Source organism: Schistocerca cancellata, chromosome 6 (genome assembly GCF_023864275.1).
Source record: "Schistocerca cancellata isolate TAMUIC-IGC-003103 chromosome 6, iqSchCanc2.1, whole genome shotgun sequence".
In the NCBI taxonomy this organism is placed as follows: Eukaryota; Metazoa; Arthropoda; class Insecta; order Orthoptera; family Acrididae; genus Schistocerca; species Schistocerca cancellata.
In genome coordinates this window covers 228625315-228646109 of record NC_064631.1, presented here as the reverse complement: position 1 = coordinate 228646109, position 20795 = coordinate 228625315, and the positions used below count along the sequence as shown (strand labels likewise).

Genomic DNA, 20795 nt, shown 5'->3' with positions numbered 1-20795 from the left:
CTTGTGGCATAGCATGAATTTCTTTTTGTGTTTTTGGTAGCTTCATGAATATGAAATGATGGAGAAATTCAAAACAAATCAGCAAAATGCTGCTTGAGTTGTAAATGCCTTGTTTGCCTGATATGAGAGTATAATAGACACACGAGGCACTTAAGTGAGAATCACTGGTAAAAAGTCTTATATCATCTTCCGTGAGAATAGAAAAAGAAATCTTTTCATTGGTTTGTTTGATATGCTCTCTTTATTTATCCTCCTGGTAACATAAATATTTATTAATTAATGTAGTCCACATCAACATGTTTTTAGACTCGTCATTTATTTAAGTAAGTTTGTTACAAAACGTGAACATGCCTCATCCACTCAGTTCAACATTCACCAGGAGAAGACAAATTACATCTGTCACTTCCTTTTTTCCCTTTACTTTAAGACAAGTGAAAATGGGATGGCAGTAGAGATAAAATTTCTCATGTACTTGACAAGAAAAATGAGGATGAAAGGTTGCATAAAACTTCAAAACCAAACTGAAAGAGATTTGCAGCCAGGGTGGGTGTGATATATTACAAAAGAGAATGTCAGTCATTGTAAAAACTGTTGGATAATTTTGTAAGGCGTAATTCAACAGAAGATTAATGTAATTTTACTGGTTGCTCAAATCAACATTTTGTGAATTGTATGTAGGTTTGTGAAAATACATGCGCATCAATAGACATATTTTTGCCTGCTATGATGTTCAAATTGGAAGAGTTCCCCATTCCTGAAATGTCAACTGAAAATTTTAGTTGAATACTCATCAAAATTTCAGTCATTGCAGATAAAACACCATCTAATTGCAGAAGAGCATGGGGAAAGAACCAACTGTGGCCTTACTTATTGAATGTCTCATCCTTGAATTCATCTGAAGTGATGTAGAAAACCCAAAAACATTTAGTCGATCTATTTGGAAAGAGATTTAAGCCTTCTTCTCAACAACAGTACTTCTTAGTGAGATTATGCAGTGATTAAGAACTTGGAATCACATTCAGAGGGGGAGGAGATTAAAATCTCTGTCTTGTCATCCAGATTTAGTTTTCTTATGGTTTACCTAAATTGCTTAAAGCAAACACCAGTATAATTCCTTTGAAAAAGATATGGCCAATTTACTTTCCAATGCCAATCCATTTTTAGATTGAAATTTGTTTTTTAGTGATTTCATCACTGAAGGGATGTTAAAACATAATCTTACTTCCTTGCTGAATACTAGTTTGAATCTAGATCAATTTAGGAACGGAAGGGTGCCGATGGTGAATGATGTGTATAAGGAAAAAACAAAAGGAGAAAAATGTGCAGTCAAGAAAGAAGCTAGTAAAATGAGAATAAATGAAAATGATGATCACTTTAGTTTAGAGACATAAGAGATCTGTTGAAAAAATTCCAGAACTTTCTCCACAACATTTTTGTACACTTTACTTTACTTTACTTTACACGTGGCTAAGGCCTTATCGACCATACACCTGCTCTACGAGCCTCTTCCAATTATTTCTATCCAGGGAAATTGTTGTCCAATCAGAGTTGATGGCCATCCTAGCTGCATCTTCCCGGATATTCTCCATCCACCTAATTCGAGGTCTTCCTCTTCTTCTCTTTCCTTCTAATTTCTTAGTGGATGCTATTTTGGGTAGTCTGTTCTCCGGCATCCTTGCTACATGACCAGCCCAGTTCAGTCTTCTCTTCTTTAACATTTCCACAATGGTACTATGTTTGTACAGCTCCCGTAGTTCTTCATTTTTCCTTATCCTCCACTCCATGACATTTTCATCGAAGATTGGTCCAAATATTTTTCTTAGTATTTTTCTTTCAAATATCAACAGTTTATCTTCATCTTTTTTCCTGAATGTAATAGCTTCACATCCATATAATGCTACTGGTACAATAGTTGACTGATAGAAACGGATTTTGAATTCAGTACTAAGTGATCTCATCCTTAAAATTTTGATACAGCTGTAAAAAGTTCTATTAGCTGTTGCTAGACGGGCATCTATTTCTATTTCTGCTCTATTGTCTCTGCTAAAAAGACTCCCTAAGTACTTGAAGTGGTCAACTGCCTTGAAAGTGAGACCATTTACGGTCAGTGGTGTATTCTTTTGGAGTTTTTTACTTATGACTAGATATTCTGTCTTTTCTTCATTGACATGAAGTCCAGCTTTCTCAGCTATTTTGTAATAATTTTGCATCATTCTGATTAATTCAGCTTTTGAAGTGCTTATTAAGGCTACATCATCTGCATAAGCAAGTCTAGTAATGTTCTGTCCCTGCAGTTGGATCCCTTGTGGATTAGTTTTGGTGAATTCTCTATCAATCTTCTCTAAGATAATATTAAATAGAATAGGTGAGATGGCATCCCCTTGTCTCAGTCCAGTGTACACCTTAAAATTTTCAGTCTCTCCTGCAGGTGTCTTAACTTTGCATATGGTTTCTTCCAAACACATTTTAACTAATTTGATTAATTTTAATGGTGTTTCAAATTCTTTCATGGTGTTTAAGAGTGTCTGTCGGTGTATGCTATCATAGGCCTTCTTGAAGTCTATAAATAGAATATGGATATCTACATTAAATTCCCATGCCTTCTCAGTTATTTGTCTCAATGTGAATAAGTGATCCAAAGTGGATCTGTTAGTGCGGAAACCACATTGGTAGTCCCCAATCAGTTCTTCGGTTATGGGAATCAGTCTGTGTAGTATACACATCGACAAAATTTTATAAGTGACATCGAGTAGGGCAATTCCTCTGTAGTTATCACAGACAAGGGGATCATTCTTCTTAAAGATGGGGAATATAATTGCAGTTTTCCAATCGGCCGGTATGTTTTCTGTCTCCCAAATTGTTTCAATTAAGGAATGTAGTTCTATTTACAATTGTGGTCCTCCATTTTTTAAAAGCTCAGCATATACCTGGTCTTCCCCACAGGCCTTGTTGTTCTTTAATTTCTTTATTGTTTGTCTTATTTCATTTACTGATGGTGTGGTGACTTGTATATCAACTGTATCTGGTTCTTCAAATGTAAAGTAATATTGTGGATCATTGCAGTTGAGCAGCTGTGTAAAGTATGCCTTCCATGTTTCTTGTATGTCATTCTTGTTTGTAAGTATTTTCCCATTATGGTCCTTTATAAACTGTTCCCTTTTAGTGAATTTTCCCAAGGACTTGTTTATATTCTGGTACATCTGCCTTGCTCTGTGATGCTTGAAATCATCCTCCGCTTCTCTTACCATGTTGTTGTAGTGTTTTCTCTTCTCTTGTCTTAGAGTTCGTTGTGTTTCCTTGCGGATTTTATAGTATCTCTCCTTTAGTATAATATTGTCCATGTCTTGTAACCATGCCTTCCTCGCATTTTGCCTCTCCAGTACTCTTTCTTGGCACTTTATATTAAACCAGATTTTGTTAGTTCGTTTTCTTTTACCTATAGTTTTGGAAGCTACATCTTGAATACTGTTTCTGAGGTGTCTCCATCTACTTTCCACGTCTTGCTGGTCACTATGTGTCAGTCTAGATTCCAATAGGTTAATTTCCATTTGTACACTTACCTTTTATTTATTGTGCATTGTATCTTTCAAACTGCTCTACTCCACAATTGATACACTGCTCCCAATGCCGTTTCCACTTCCAGAAGCAGTGGTCCTACACCTCTTGCTAGATTGCGCAAAGTGCCATCTGTGAATTTTGTTTTATCTTGACTGTCGTTGCAGATCTTCATCCTTTCAACAGGATTTTCAACTTTGGAAATAAAAAAAGAGTCTATAAGGGCCAGGTCTGGAGAGTATAGAGGATGAAGCTGCACAGTAATTTCATTTTTTGTGCAATAGTCATGCACCAACAGGGATGAATGTGCAGGTTTATTATTATTATGCAGGAGCCATGAATTGTCTCACCACATTTCAGGCCATTTCCTTCTCGTATTTTACCGAGCGAGGTGCCACAGTGGTTAGACACTGGACTAGCATTCGGGAGGACGACGGTTGAATCCCGCGTCCGGCCATCCTGATTTAGGTTTTCCGTGATTTCCCTAAATCGCTCCAGGCAAATGCCGGGATGGTTCCTTTCAAAGGGCGCGGCTGACTGCCTTCCTCTTCTTTCCCTAAAACCGATGAGACGGATGACCTCGCTGTCTGGTCTCCTTCCCCAGAACAATCCAACCCTTCTCGTATTTTGTCTCAGGCATTGCAACATGTTCCAATATTACTATCGATTAACAGTTTGCCCCTGTGGCATGAACTCATGATGAATTAATCCTTCAGAAAACTATCAGCATGGTTTTGACATTTGACCTGACCTGATGAGCTTTTCTTTTGTCTTGGAGAACCTTTGTCTCAACATCATAACCATAGACCCATGTCTCATCACCAGTTATGATTCTCTTAAGGAACATCTCGTTCTCATTTGCGTGATCCGAAAGTTCTTCACAGGTTACGAGATGAAGGGTCTTCTGGTCATGACCCCCTGAGCTGTGGAATGAACCTGGCAGCAACACAATGCATTCCAAGATGCTGTGTCAGGATCTAATGACATGATCCAACTGAAATGCTACATTCTTCTGCAATCATTCATTGGAAGAATCCTAAGGAAATGCAATCCGAAAACAAAGGAAGTAGGTTACAGTACGCTTGTTTGCCCACTGCTTGAATACTGCTCAGCAGTGTGGGATCCGTACCAGATAGGGTTGATAGAAGATATAGAGAAGATCCAACGGAGAGCAGCGCGCTTCGTTACAGGATCATTTAGTAATCGCGAAAGCGTTACGGAGATGATAGATAAACTCCAGTGGAAGACTCTGCAAGAGAGACGCTCAGTAGCTCGGTACGGGCTTTTGTCAAAGTTTCGAGAACATACCTTCACCGAAGAGTCAAGCAGTATATTGCTCCCTCCTACGTATATCTCGCGAAGAGACCATGAGGATAAAATCAAAGAGATTAGAGCCCACACAGAGGCATACTGACAATCCTTCTTTCCACGAACAATACGAGACTGGAATAGAAGGGAGAACCGATAGAGGTACTCAAGGTACCCTCCACCACACACCGTCAGGTGGCTTGTGGAGTATGGGGGGGGGGGGGGGGGGAATCTCTTGGGCCATCAGCCTTCAATTGGCACACACAATTTCGTTGATGTTCCTTACATGAGCATCATCGGTAGACATCGAAGAGCTTCCTGAATGAGGGTCATCTTCAATGTACAGCCATTTGTAAACCATGTGAACCATTCATAACACCAAGTACAGCTTAAGCACTCATCACAGAAGGCATCCTGCATCATTTGGCGTGTCTCTGTAAAAGATTTTCTTGAGTTTCATGCAAAATTTAATGCAGACATGTTGCTCCTCTAACTCTGCCACATTGAAATTTGCAAACTGTGTGACACAATGTTCTACTCAGTACAGCACAGAACAATGAGTAACAGACATACAATGATGAAACTTCTACCAGTTACACATTAAACACAGGTATGAGCAGAAGGAATGCCAACCCCATTACGCTCCAATACACCGTTGGCGTGAAATTACGAATGTTCTGGAATTTTTTGAACAGACCTCACATATCAGGTATATTATTGGTGAAAAATAAATCATACATATGCAATTTTTCAAAATTAATTAATGTATTCAATCTGCAGAAAAGTAACCTTTGTTATTATTGTCTACAATAGGTATTAGGACAAGTTCTCATTATTAGGCAGGGGTAACTTCATAATATAGAACATGTGCTATTGTAACCTTCCTCATTTGATTATTCATTAGTAGATTGTAATTTCAAATACTAAAAAGTAGCTATTTTTTATTTGAGTGAATGAACTTGAAGTCTTCTACCCACAGTGCAGGAACACCAACCACATATCACTTTCCGACATGACAGGTTTGGTTCCCATAATTGTGCAGCCCATCATGTCATTACATTCATCTCAACAATACTGAGAAGTATTTATTAAGTTAATGCATATGTCTGCTTTTAAGAGCAGTGGTATATCACAGACAAAATATCTTTTTACATTCCTTAATAAATGAAACAAAGTTAAATATCTAAATGGGCTTTTCAAATGTTGATTGTATAGTACTAAATTAAAGGAATTCCATAGCAGCTTCTGTTATCTAAGAGATTCATATACTTTCGTTTCAGCATGTAATTAGTTTTGAAGATCCACTATCACTAATCAGAACCGCTGTTGAAAATGACACTATAAATAAATTAGTAGTTGTGAATGATCTTGTGTGTTGTGCTGGATCTACTGATGAAGAAGTAGCGGAGCTTTTGTGTTCAGAAATTGTGGCAGCCATCACTAGGCAGCATTTGCAAGGTAATTTGATTTTTGTTTTCTTGATGTTCCTTGTCGTGTATATTATCAGTGTTTCATAGACACTATAAATTTTAATGTTTATAATTGTGTAAGTGTCTTCAGGAAGTTGATGAAAATTCCTGCTTTTGTGGAAACTTACTTTCACATTTTTTTAACTACTGTCCACTAAGGAAAGAGGTTGGTTAGAGATATGTCATATTCATGACAAAGCTATTATAGACAGAGCTGTAGCTCATTTGGACAAAGATGAGAGAGAATATTAGCCATAGTTTTGTTTAAAGAATCACCCCAATATTCATTCCAAGTCATTAGACAAACTACGTACAGTAAGGTGGCAAAAGTCATGGGATGCCTCCTAATATTGTGTTGGACCTCCTTTTGCCTAACGTAATGCGGCAGTTTGATGTGGCATGGACTCAGAAAGTTATTGGAAGTCCCCTGCAGAAATATTGAGCTGTGCTGCCTTTATCGCTGTCCCTAATTGTGAAAGTGTTACCAGTGCCGGATCTTGTTCACGAACTGACTTCTCGATTATGTCCCTTAAATGTACTATGGGATTCGTGTCAGTAATGTGGGTAGCCAAATCATTTGTTTGAATTGTCCAGAATGTTCTTCAAACCAATTGTGAGTGATAGTGGCCAGGTGACACATTTCGGGATTTCATGCCTTTTAATGGCTGCAAATGGTCTCCAAGTAGCCGAGCATAACCATTTCCAGTCAATGGTCAGTTCAGTTGGACCAGAGGACACAATCCATTCTATGTAATCTCAGCCCACACCATTATAGAGCCACCACCAGCTTGCACAATATCTTGTTGACAACCTGGGTCCATGGCTTTTATGGGGTCTGTGTCACACTCAAATCTTACCATCAGCTCTTACCACCTGAAATCAGGACCAACTGAAATCAGGACTCATCTGACCAGGCCAGATTTTCCAGTCTCCTAGGATCCAACTGATGTAGCCACGACTCCAGGAGAGACATTGCAGGCAATGTCATGCTGTTAGCAAAGGCCATCATGTTGGTTGTCTGCTGTCATAGACTACCCCTTAATGCCAGTTTTTGCTGCACTGTCCTACAGGATCTGTTTGTTGAATGTCCCACATTGATTTCTGCAGTTGTTTCATGCAGTGTTGCTTGTCTGTTAGCACTGACAACTCTATGCAAATGCTGATGCTCTCTGTCATTAAGTGGGGGCTGTCAGCCACTGCATTGTCCATGGTGAGAGGTAATGCCTGAAATTTGGTATTCTCGGCACACTCTTGACAATGTGGACCTCGGAATATGGAACCCCGTTATGATTTCCAAAATGAAATTCCCCATGCTTCTAGCTCCAACTACCATTCAGCGTTCTAAGTCTGTTAACTCTTGTTGTTCAGCCATAATCATATTGGAATCCTTTTCACATGAATCACCTGAGTACAAATGACAGCTCGTCAATGCACTGCCATTTTATACCTTATGTACCCTGTACTACGCCATCTCTATATGTGTGTATCACTGTCCTTTGACTTTTGTCACCTCAGTGTAAAACATTAACTGTGATGACAGAACCCTGCTCCTCCAAAATAGAAGTGCAATGTATTAATGACCCGTCTTTTGGTCATATACTATACTGCATCCAGATATGGACTCTAAGGTTAACAGATAAGTGTCTGGATTTTGGCTCCAAGATGTAGTCATTGTCATATTCAGTCATTCATTCATGATCTTCCATAGATCCTATTGAGAAGAATACCTTTAGGGATGTGGAATGAGTCAAGCTATACACGTTAACAAAAGACAAGGAAAATGTAGAAACATAATCTGTATACTGTGTTAATGATAATTTGTTACCATACTGCATAATGTTTGTTCATGCTTATGCCAGATAATTTAATCATGTTAATTACAATGTTGCCCAGAAAGTAATGCACCATATTTTTTTCTTCAACAATTCTTTATTGAACATAATGAGAATTACACTCTCGAAAGAATGGTATTTTATCTACACATCCTATTTTTCCACGTAATCTCCATCCCATTCTGTGGCCTTCCTCCAGTGCAAAACAAGGGCATGTAGGCCCTGTCGGTACCAATCCTTATCGTGGTGGCAGAGCCAATGCTCACTGTGTGAACTTCCTTTGCTGATTGACAGATCCAGAGCCAACTGCTGAGTCATAATGCGTTTGTCCTTGCGAATGATGACATCACTTTGCTGCAGCATGTCAGGTGTGACAGCCGTGGATGCTCTCCCCGACTACTGCAAATTGTGGAGCTCCACTGAACCACCTTCTGATGATCTCATCCTCTGTGCCCAGCGACTAATGGAACTTCTATCAACAGCAGATGCTCCGTAGACTTTGCACAAGCATTTGTGAATATTCCCCACAGTTTCTTTCTCTGCAGTGACAAATTCAATGACCACATGTTTCTTGTAACTTACATCATCTATAGACACCATTTTGAAGCTGTCCTGCATCTACACTATCTGTTGGAAGTGATTGAAACTTGGTGTGCTCACTCAGGAGGCTTCAAATAATACATACATAACATTTCATGTTCGTATAGTATTGTTTTTGGCTGAGAAAAAAATGTGGTGCATGACTTTTTTCGCAACCCTTGTAGGATGTAATTGCTGATGGTGTTTTTGTTCCATCACTACAACTACAAGAAAGTGCATGTTTTTCTTATGAGATATGTTTCACTCTATTGAAGTAAAGTATCATCAGTGGTGGTAATTTCTGCTTGGTTTCTCAGAAAGTCTGATTTTCCACTGCTCTGTAGAACAATGCATTTTTTACATTTTACGCAGCACATTTTTTCATACACCATTATTACAGTAAACAGTGGTGTATAAAAAAGTGTGCTATGTGAAACATAAAAAAGCGTAATTCTTCAAAGCAGCCAAAAATTAGACTGCAAGTATCAAGTGCCCAATGAAGAAAGAAACCAAAGACATATTAGCAGGTGGCACTTCCTGCTGTAGAGGAGAAACCAAGCAGGATTTACCACTACTGATAATGTTTTGCTTCAATGTAGCAAAACATATCTCATGAGAAAAACAGGCATTTTCTTGTAGTTGTAATGATGGAATAAAAATACCCTCAGGAATTTGAAAGCAACTATGTACAGTATCGCCACACAAATGTGGAACTTAATTAGAGAGTAAGCTGCTACTTTGAAAAGTTGCTGCCCCTTCAATTTTACCATATAACTACTATTCATCTGCTGGAACAGCGATAAAAAAATTATAGCAATAGTCTAGGATCACATATAAGTCATTAAAATTTATTAATCAGGTGATCAGTTTCGATCATAGTACAATCACCATCAGACCATTAAAACTCCATGATTATGGTTAGAGAGAGTGGCATGGAGCAGCCCACTATGTAGCAACAATAAATACAGTGTTTGTCGCCTCTGTATAGTGAGCTGCTCCTTACCACTCAGTGGACAGCTCACTATGTAGTGATGATAAATACAGTGTTTGGATATGTGTGTGTGTGCGAGTGTATACCCGTCCTTTTTTCCCCCTAAGGTAAGTCTTTCCACTCCCGGGACTGGAATGACTCCTTACCCTCTCTCTTAAAACCCACATCCTTTCGTCTTTCCCTCTCCTTCCCTCTTTCCTGATGAGGCAACAGTTTGTTGCGAAAGCTTGAATTTTGTGTGTATGTTTGTGTTCGTTTGTGTGTCTGTCGACCTGCCAGCACTTTCATTTGGTAAGTCACATCATATATATATATATAATAGAGGGAAACATTCCACATGGGAAAAATATATCTAAAAAGAAAGATGATGAGACTTACCAAATAAAAGCACTGGCAGGTCGATAGACACACAAACAAACACAAACATACACACAAAATTCAAGCTTTCGCAACAAACAGTTGCTTCGTCAGGAAAGAGGGAAGGAGAGGGAAAGACGAAAGGATGTGGGTTTTAAGGGAGAAGGTAAGGAGTCATTCCAATCCCGGGAGCGGAAAGACTTACCTTAGGGGGAAAAAAGGACAGGTATACACTCGCACACACACACATATCCATCCGCATATGTCTGTGTATATGCGGATGGATATGTGTGTATACCTGTCCTTTTTTCCCCCTGAGGTAAGTCTTTCCGCTCCCGGGATTGGAATGACTCCTTACCCTCTCTCTTAAAACCCACATCCTTTCATCTTTCCCTCTCCTTCCCTCTTTCCTGACGAAGCAACCGTTTGTTGCGAAAGCTTGAATTTTGTGTGTATGTTTGTGTTTGTTTGTGTGTTTATCGATCTGCCAGCGCTTTTGTTTGGTAAGTCTCATCATCTTTCTTTTTAGATATATTTTTTCCACGTGGAATGTTTCCCCTCTATTATATATATACGAGGGCGGTTCAGAAAGTAACCTCCGATCGGTCACAGTGCGGGTTGTGGGGGGAGTAGCGATGCCATCTGTGCGTTCACGCACTCAACAGGTCAGTCGGCATCAAGCCGTGGTCGAGTGAACGTCGTACCTGCGCTAGTTTAGTTTTTGTGGCAGTTTGAAATGTGTGCTGCAATAGAAAACCCCGCCAAATGTGAAGTGCGTGCTGTCATAAGGTTTTTTACAGGCAAAGGATATTCTGCAGCAGCTATTCATCGTGAGCTTTGTGCCATGTACGGACCAAGAGTTATGAGTGAAGGAGTTGTCCGTGAATGGGTATGTTTATTTAAAAGTGGACGAGAAAACGTTCATGATGAAGAGAGGAGTGGTAGACCATCATTGGTGACTGACGAACTCGTTCAGACAGTTGATGCAAAAGTTCGTCAAAATAGACGTTTGTCAATGTCGGAGTTGTCTACTGGTTTTCCACAGATTTCTAAGACTCTCTTGTACAAGATAGTGACAGCAACATTGGGTTACCGTAAGTTCTGTGCGCGATGGGTGCCCAAAATTCTTACCGACCACCACAAAACTCAAAGAATGGCCTCTGCATTAGACTCTCTGTCACATTATGAGGACGAAGGAGAACCATTGTTAAACAGAATCGTGACCGGTGACGAAACCTGGATTAAGTACGTGAACCCTGAGACAAAAGAACAATCAAAGATGTGGGCACATTCAAATTCGCCTAACAAACCAAGAAAAGCCTCACAAGATTTTTCTGCCAGAAAACTGATGGCAACGGTGTTTTGGGATGCCAAAGGGGTGTTGTTGGTTGAATTCATGGAACGTGGTATGACCATTAATCAAGACGTGTACTGTGAAACAATAAAAAAGTTACGACGGGCTATACAGAACAAACACCGTGGTATGCTGACTTCTGGTATCGTTTTTTTGCACGATAACGCCCGTCCTCACTCTGCTCGCAGAACAACGGCCCTTCTTGAGTCCTTCAAGTGGGACGTTATCAACCATCCACCTTACAGCCAGGCCTGGCGCCAAGTGATTATCACCTCTTCATGCATTTGAAGAAATGGCTCGGGTCACAGCGGTTTGATGACGACGAAGAGCTCAAAGATGCGGTCACAGGCTGGCTCCAGGTACAAGCGGGTGATTTTTATGCAGAAGGAATTTCAAAGCTTGTGAAGAGATACGATAAGTGCCTCAATCGCTATGGAGACTATGTAGAAAAATAGTGCAAAGATGTAGTTGTAAGATGTATATATTAAAATATTTTTATTTAACTTGGTGTATTTTTTTAAATCAACCGGAGGTTACTTTCTGAACGGCCCTCGTACAAAATTCAAGCTTTCGCAACAAACGGTTGCTTCGTCAGGAAAGAGGGAAGGAGAGGGAAAGACGAAAGGATGTGGGTTTTAAGGGAGAGGGTAAGGAGTCATTCGAATCCCGGGAGCAGAGAGACTTACCTTGGGGGGAAAAAAGGACGGGTATGCACTCGCACACACACACACACACACACACACACACACACACACACACACACATATCCATCCACATATACACAGACACAAGCAGACATTTGTAAAGCCAAAGAGTTTGGGCAGAGATGTCAGTCGAGGCAGAAGTACAGAGGCAAAGATGTTGTTGAAAGACAGGTGAGGTATGAGCGGTGGCAAATTGAAATTAGAAATTAGCGGAGATTGAGGCCTGGTGGATAGCGAGAAGAGAGGATATGCTGAAGGGCAAGTTCCCATCTCCGGAGTTCTGACAGGTTGGTGTTAGTGAGAAGTATCCAGATAACCCGGACGGTGTAACACTGTGCCAAGATGTGCTGGCCGTGCACCAAGGCATGTTTAGCCACAGGGTGATCCTCATTACCAACAAACACTGTCTGCCTGTGTCCATTCATGCGAATGGACGGTTTGTTGCTGGTCATTCCCACATAGAAGGCTTCACAGTGTTGGCAGTTCAGTTGGTAAATCACGTGGGTGCTTTCACACGTGGCTCTGCCTTTGATCGTGTACACCTTCCGGGTTACAGGACTGGAGTAGGTGGTGGTGGGAGGGTGCATGTGAAATGTTTCCCTCTGTTTTATACTAACAAAATAGAATGAAACATTCCACATGGGAAAAATATATTAAAAACAAAGATTCCATTACTTACCAAATGGGAAAGCACTGGTAGATAAGCACAATAAAAAACACACAAACGCACATACAAAATATCAAGCTTTTGCAACCAACGGTTGCTTCATCAGGAAAGAGGGAAGGAGAGGGAAAGATGAAAGGATGTGGGTTTTAAGGGAGAGGGTAAGGAGTCATTCCAATTCCGGGAGCGGAAAGACTTACCTTAGGGGGAAAAAAGGACAGGTATACACTCACACACACATACATATCCATTCACACATATACAGACACAAGCAGACATATTTAAAGGCAAACAATTTGCCTTTAAATGTCATCAGTTAATCTGAACAAGGTGAGCTGTTTGCAATTCCGGGTGTTTAGAGAGATTCCTTTAGATGGCCCATGAACAGGTTAGCATAGGATAGTGCCATGTGGGTACTCATAACCATATCCCGAATTGGTTTGTAGGTAATGCCTTCAAAGGAGAAGTAATTGTGGGAGGGTACAGTTGGTCATGGTGACTAGAAAGGAGGTTGTAGGTGTGGACTCTGTCGGGCATTGGGAAAGGTAGTGTTCAATAGTGATAAGGCCATGGGCATCATGGGCATTAGTGTAACGGAGGTGTCATCAATAGTGACGAGCAGTGCACCATGTGGTAAAGGACAGGAACGGTGGAGAGTTGTTGGTGGAAATGGTCGGTATTTTTATATATGAGTGTAGATTGCAGGTAATAGGCTGAAGGCATTGGTCTATGAGAGCAGAGATCCTTTCAATGGGGGCACAATAACTGATCAAAATGGGATGTCCTTAGTGGTTGGGTTTATGGACTTTAGGAAGCATGTAGAAGGTAGGGATGCGGGGAGCAGTAGGGCTGAGGAGAGAGATGGACTCTGGGGAATGGTCCTGGGATTGGGGTAAGGAATTAAGGAGAGACTGGAGATCCTGCTGGATTTCTGGAATGGGCTCACTGTGGCAGGGTTTGTAGAAAGATGAATCTGACAGCTGGGGGAATTCTTCTTTCAGGTATTCCTTTCGCTTCAAAACAACAGAGGTGGAGCCTTTGTTAGCAGGTAGGATTATAAGCTGGGGATCAGTTTTTAGGTTGTGTATTGCAGATCTTTTTGTGGATGTAGGATTAGTTTCCATGTTGAGGGATATGACAAATTATGGTGAGGCAAGTTTCGAGGTTAAGAAATTCTGGAAAGATAACAGGGGTGATGGGAGATGGGAGGGCAGTGGCGATGGATCATGTTTGGATGGTGGAGTGAATTGAGTTTTGCATGGTTCAGTATTTGTGTTTGGTCAAGTATGATTGCTAGGTTGGGGGCAAAAAAAAAAAATAATAATAAATAAAATGTTTTCACTGTAGGCACCAGGAGGAGAGAAGGTCTTTAACAAGTCCTGCATGTTGAATTTGGGAGTGGAGCAAAAGGTGAGGTCTTTGGTAAGGACCAATACTTCTCTGGGGCTAAGGCCTTTGGAGGAAAGGTTCATGACTGTGTTTCGGGTGTATTTAGGTTCTCGATTCTGTATGGTGGTGAGAGTTTTTGAGGGCGGGGTAAATGTAGTAGGACTGCAAGACAGGTTTTGTCAGTTATGAGGAAATGTGGGGGAGGTTTGGATGTTGTTATAGAGATGGTGGACATTGGTGGATAGTTGTAGTAGGAAGTGAACAGGGTGTTTTTTGAGGTGGCACTGTGCATGTTGCTCTCGTTCCTGGAAGGCAAGAGTTTCAATGTTTGATATAGGATCCAGGAATTTGGTATTGCATTGCGGGAGAATTTTGTGGTGGATGGAGAGGAGATTTTGCAACAAGTTTTGGACCTGATTGATATGGTTTTACAGGACTGTATTGGTGAGGGCGGAGAGGGCATTATCAAAGGAAGGGTGGCAGCCAGAGATGGGTTATTGATGGTAAGGCCATTTGGAGGGATACCGTGAGCTAAGCAACAATGCAGGAACAGTATGTGGCACTGGATTCTTTCTAGGTATAAAGAAACTTACCTCCAGTGACACAGATGGACGAAGCAAGGAAGCATGGTGGTAGACGAAAATGTGTACAGAAACGTAAATAACATAGAAATACACAAAGAGAAAACACACTAATCCAAGGGAAAAATCACAAAAAGAATGGAACTGCTAAAGTAAGAGGAAGCAAGATGAAATCTGAGAGATTAGGCCAATAGTCAAAGGCAGAAACCAACTGAAATTGCTGTGAAGACACAATGAGATCAAAGAAAAAAATAACTAAAGGGATTGTGATGTGGTTAGTAGGTCTGTGTGTGAATAATTGCGGAGGGCGACAGCAGATGTGAGTAGATTAGGTGAAGTTAGTAGGTGCAAACTGGAGTAGAGACGAGAAGGAGTAGGGAGTGGGAAGGAATTGATAGGATGAGATACAAGTTAGTGTGGCACAGGAAGGTAAGGAAATAACACTTGAAAATAAATGAGAGTGGCACAGGAAAAGTGATCAATTTGATGGTATAGGATTACTGATATCAGTGGGAGCAATGTGGGACATGAGATGCTGCACCAACAATCAGTGCAGACTTGTAGCTGTCTGTTGCATGCCACTGAGTCGGTTGATACAGTGTGGCTCATAATTAGACCATGCAGTGTGGTTTGTAAAGCGTCAATAGAAAGACAGGAAAGGACAGACACTGTGTATAGTAATGTATTAGAAAATATTGACAAAGGAAAACAACACTTGGTTAGAGAATGGAAAATCCAGCGAAGAATGCAGCAATATTATGAAAAGGATAGTTGCTACTCACCATATAGTTGTGATACTGAGTCGCAGACATGCACAACACAAAGACAGTCAGAAAGTGAGCTTTTGGCCAAAAGGCCTTCGTCAGAAATATAACACACACACACACACACACACACACACACACACACACACATACACACATGACCCCAGTCTGTGGCTGCTGAGGCCAGACTGCGAGCAGCAGCACATAATGGGAGAGGCTGCCAGGTGGTGGGGGTAAGGAGGATGATGGAGCAGAAGGGGGAGGGATAACAGGGTAGGTGTGGGGGATGGTGAAGTGCTGCATGTGGGAGTGAACAGGGACAAGATGCAGAGAGGGTAGGGCAACTAGGTACTGTTGGAAGGTTAGACAGAGCACGCAGTGATGGGGTGTGTGTACCGGGTGGGGGCAGTTAGGGAGGGGGGGAGTAGCAGAAAAGTAGATAAGTAAAAACGCTGTGCATGCATTGGTGGAATGAGGGCTGTGTACTTCTGGAATGGGAACAGGGAAGGTGTTAGGTGAGTAAGGACAATGACTAATATAGGTTGAGGCCAGGAGTGTTGTAGGAATGTAGGTTGTATTACACAGTGAGTTCCCACCTGCGCTATTCAGAAAAGCTGGTGTTTGTGGGAAGGATCCAGGTGGCACAGGCTGTGAAATCTTACTTTCTGACAGTCTTTTTTTGTTGTGCCTCTCTGTGACTCAGCATCTTCGCTATATGGTGAGTAGTAACCATCCTTTTCAAAAGAACATATTATTTATGTTAGGCGTGTTGTCAGAGCAAATGGATCTGTTCCACCTCCCAGTGTTGTATCTAAATGTGTAATTGAAATTCTGCATTTTACATGTCCGGATAGCTGTATATTTTACTATGCTGGCTATTGGGACATAGAGGTGCACCTGCCTGGTTAAAATCTGTGCAGCAGATTTAGAACAAGGACCAGTGTGCCAGCCAGCCTGGATGTGTTTTTTTTTGGCAGGTTCTCACATCCCATTATGTGAAAACCAGGCTAGTAATGATGTCTCATCTCAGGTACCTGCTAACCATATATTAGGGACATTGTGACACACTTTCTTGTGAAATTTGCTCTAGGTGCAAATAGACGGAGTTCACTGATTCTGTCTTTGGGGAGGGAGGGGGGCTAATGACTTTTCAAGCTTTTTGATGTGTTAAATAGCATATTTATGCAAAAAAAAAAAAAAAGAAATGGGTGTGTGGCATTGTTGGCTGGGAGGCCCCATGTGGGGAAGTTCAGCCGCCATATATGCAAGTTCTTTTTAGTTGACGCCACTTTGGCGACTTGCGTGCGTCAATGGTGATGAAATGATGATGAAGAACACACAACACCCAGTCATCACGAGGCAAAGAAAATCCCTGACCCCGCCGGGAATCGAACCCGGGACCCCGTGCATGGGAGCGGGAACACTACCGTAAGACCACGAGCTGCAGACATACTTATGCAATTTGTTCAATAAAGGAATAAAAATACCTTGAATACCAATTAAAATGAGCAAATGTTAAATATAAACTTAACCATATATACACTCCTGGAAATTGAAATAAGAACACCGTGAATTCATCGTCCCAGGATGGGGAAACTTTATTGACACATTCCTGGGGTCAGATACATCACATGATCACACTGACAGAACCACAGGCACATAGACACAGGCAACAGAGCATGCACAATGTCGGCACTAGTACAGTGTATATCCACCTTTCGCAGCAATGCAGGCTGCTATTCTCCCATGGAGACTATCGTAGAGATGCTGGATGTAGTCCTGTGGAACGGCTTGTCATGCCATTTCCACCTGGCGCCTCAGTTGGACCAGCGTTCGTGCTGGACGTGCAGACCGCGTGAGACGACGCTTCATCCAGTCCCAAACATGCTCAATGGGGGACAGATCCGGAGATCTTGCTGGCCAGGGTAGTTGACTTACACCTTCTAGAGCACGTTGGGTGGCACGGGATACATGCGGACGTGCATTGTCCTGTTGGAACAGCAAGTTCCCTTGCCGGTCTAGGAATGGTAGAACGATGGGTTCGATGATGGTTTGGATGTACCGTGCACTATTCAGTGTCCCCTCGACGATCACCAGTGGTGTACGGCCAGTGTAGGAGATCGCTCCCCACACCATGATGCCGGGTGTTGGCCCTGTGTGCCTCGGTCGTATGCAGTCCTGATTGTGGCGCTCACCTGCATGGCGCCAAACACGCATACGACCATCATTGGCACCAAGGCAGAAGCGACTCTCCATCGCTGAAGACGACACGTCTCCATTCGTCCCTCCATTCACGCCTGTCGCGACACCACTGGAGGCGGGCTGCACGATGTTGGGGCGTGAGCGGAAGACGGCCTAACGGTGTGCGGGACCGTAGCCCAGCTTCATGGAGACGGTTGCGAATGGTCCTCGCCGATACCCCAGGAGCAACAGTGTCCCTAATTTGCTGGGAAGTGGCGGTGCGGTCCCCTACGACACTGCGTAGGATCCTACGGTCTTGGCGTGCATCCGTGTGTCGCTGCGGTCCGGTCCCAGGTCGACGGGCACGTGCACCTTCCGCCGACCACTGGCGACAACATCGATGTACTGTGGAGACCTCACACCCCACGTGTTGAGCAATTCGGCGGTACGTCCACCCGGCCTCCCGCATGCCCACTATACGCCCTCGCTCAAAGTCCGTCAACTGCACATACGGTTCACGTCCACGCTGTCGCGGCATGCTACCAGTGTTAAAGACTGCGATGGAGCTCCGTATGCCACGGCAAACTGGCTGACACTGACGGCGGCGGTGCACAAATGCTGCGCAGCTAGCGCCATTCGACGGCCAACACCGCGGTTCCTGGTGTGTCCGCTGTGCCGTGCGTGTGATCATTGCTTGTACAGCCCTCTCGCAGTGTCCGGAGCAAGTATGGTGGGTCTGACACACCGGTGTCAATGTGTTCTTTTTTCCATTTCCAGGAGTGTATGTGGTTTCTGTTGTTTCGGACATGCCTCCACCCTCTGATAAATATAAATAACTGTTAGTTTCTGGCATCACATTCTATAATGCATAGCAGTAATTCATATTTTTCTGTGAAACTGATAAAGTTTAAAAATGTCTTTCAGGTGGTAACCAAAATCCAGATATAGTTCGATTATGGGGCTATGATTTAGATGCAAATTTCCATATGATATTGGAACTTTGTGAAAATCCATCATTGTTGGGATCACAGCTGTTGGAAGTTTCAAATAGATTTGGATCTAGTCAAGGGGAAACTGCATATAAAGGTATGTTGTAACTTATTGTATGTTTTGATTCTTTAGTTTCTGTAGTACTATTCTTTACTTTTCCCCAACAACTTGGCATCTGTAGTATTTTTTTGACTATACATATCTATGTGATTAACTGAATTTTCAGTTGGTGCTTGGCTGAACGTGATAATATAATATTAAAAATGTTGCCAATATTCTGCAAAATTAATTTTATTTGGTCATGAACCAGCTTTTGGCTTCTCAGGCTTCTTCAGGTTGCAACTGAATGTCACAAACACAGATAAATATGATGTGTGACTTACACAGATATTATTTCTACAAAAGATAGAAAAATGTCAGAGTGCTTACATAGGAGAGCATTACAGTTACTGTCACCGGGAAATAGTTCCCAATTCCCCCATTATTAAATTAAGTCCTCGTTACAAATACTAGATTCAAATTTTAAATTCATCTTATTTCTCATCAGTCATTAAATGTATCACAAAAACCTCATTTACTCCCATTTTTAGTTAATGTAATTATTTCTGTGTGACAAAAAATTTAATGTTTTTCTATGTAAACTCTGTCATTTTTGTATCTTCTGTGCAAATAATATCTGTGTAAGTTGCACCTCATATTTTTCTGTGTTTGTGAGATTCAGTTGTCACCTGAAGATGGCTTGAGAAACCAAAAGCCAGGTTGTGACCAAATAAATATAATTTTGCTGAATATTAGGAAGTGCTTTCCTTTTTAATATTGTATCTATGTGACATTCAGTGACAGAATTTTGAAAAACTGAAGACTCTTAAAACAAAAAAAGTGCAAAAACAGGTTTGTTTGTTTGTGTGATTATATATATATATATATATATATATATATATATATATATATATATATATATATATATATGGTTATAATAGAAGGAAACATTCCATGAAGGAAAAATATACCTAAAAACAAAGATGATGTGACTTACCAAATGAAAGTGCTGGCAGGTCGACAGACACACAAACGAACACAAACATACACACAAAATTCAAGCTTTCGCAACAAACTGTTGCCTCATCAGGAAAGAGGGAAGGAGAGGGAAAGACGAAAGGATGTGGGTTTTAAGGGAGAGGGTAAGGAGTCATTCCAGTCCCGGGAGCGGAAAGACTTACCTTATGGGGAAAAAAGGACGGGTATACACTCGCACACACACACATATCCATCCACACATATACAGACACAAGCAGACATATTTAAAGACAAAGAGTTTGGGCAGAGATGTCAGTCGAGGCAGAAGTGCAGAGGCAAAGATGTTGTTGAATGACAGGTGAGGTATGAGTGGCGGCAACTTGAAATTAGCGGAGATTGAGGCCTGGTGGATAACGGGAAGAGAGGATATATTGAAGAGCAAGTTCCCATCTCCGGAGTTCGGATAGGTTGGTGTTAGTAGGAAGTATCCAGATAACCCGGACGGTGTAACACTGCGCCAAGATGTGCTGGTCGTGCACCAAGGCATGTTTAGCCACAGGGTGATCCTCATTACCAACAAACACTGTCTGCCTGTGTCCATTCATGCGAATGGACAGTTTGTTGCTGGTCATTCCCACATAGAATGCATCACAGTGTAGGCAGGTCAGTTGGTAGATCACGTGGGTGCTTTCACACGTGGCTCTGCCTTTGATTGTGTACACCTTCCAGGTTACAGGACTGGAGTAGGTGGTGGTGGGAGGGTGCATGGGACAGGTTTTACACCGGGGGCGGTTACAAGGGTAGGAGCCAGAGGGTAGGGAAGGTGGTTTGGGGATTTCATAGGGAAGTACTAAGAGGTTACGAAGGTTAGGTGGACGGCGGAAAGACACTCTTGGTGGAGTGGGGAGGATTTCATGAAGGATGGATCTCATTTCAGGGCAGTATTTGAGGAAGTCATATCCCTGCTGGAGAGCCACATTCAGAATCTGATCCAGTCCCGGAAAGTATCCTGTCACAAGTGGGGCACTTTTGTGGTTCTTCTGTGGGAGGTTCTGGGTTT

The 20795-nt window shown here is 41.8% G+C and overlaps 1 protein-coding gene across 1 annotated transcript in view; it reads left to right on the top strand.

Annotated features, from left to right (window-relative positions):
* The window catches only part of LOC126088260 (spatacsin), a 388646-nt gene that overhangs the window by 253656 nt on the left and 114195 nt on the right, over positions 1 to 20795 (top strand). The window contains exons 28-29 of the mRNA XM_049906389.1: positions 6144 to 6321; positions 18653 to 18814. Coding sequence (XP_049762346.1) covers positions 6144 to 6321; positions 18653 to 18814 — 340 coding nt within the window. The remainder of the gene's footprint in view (positions 1 to 6143; positions 6322 to 18652; positions 18815 to 20795) is intronic.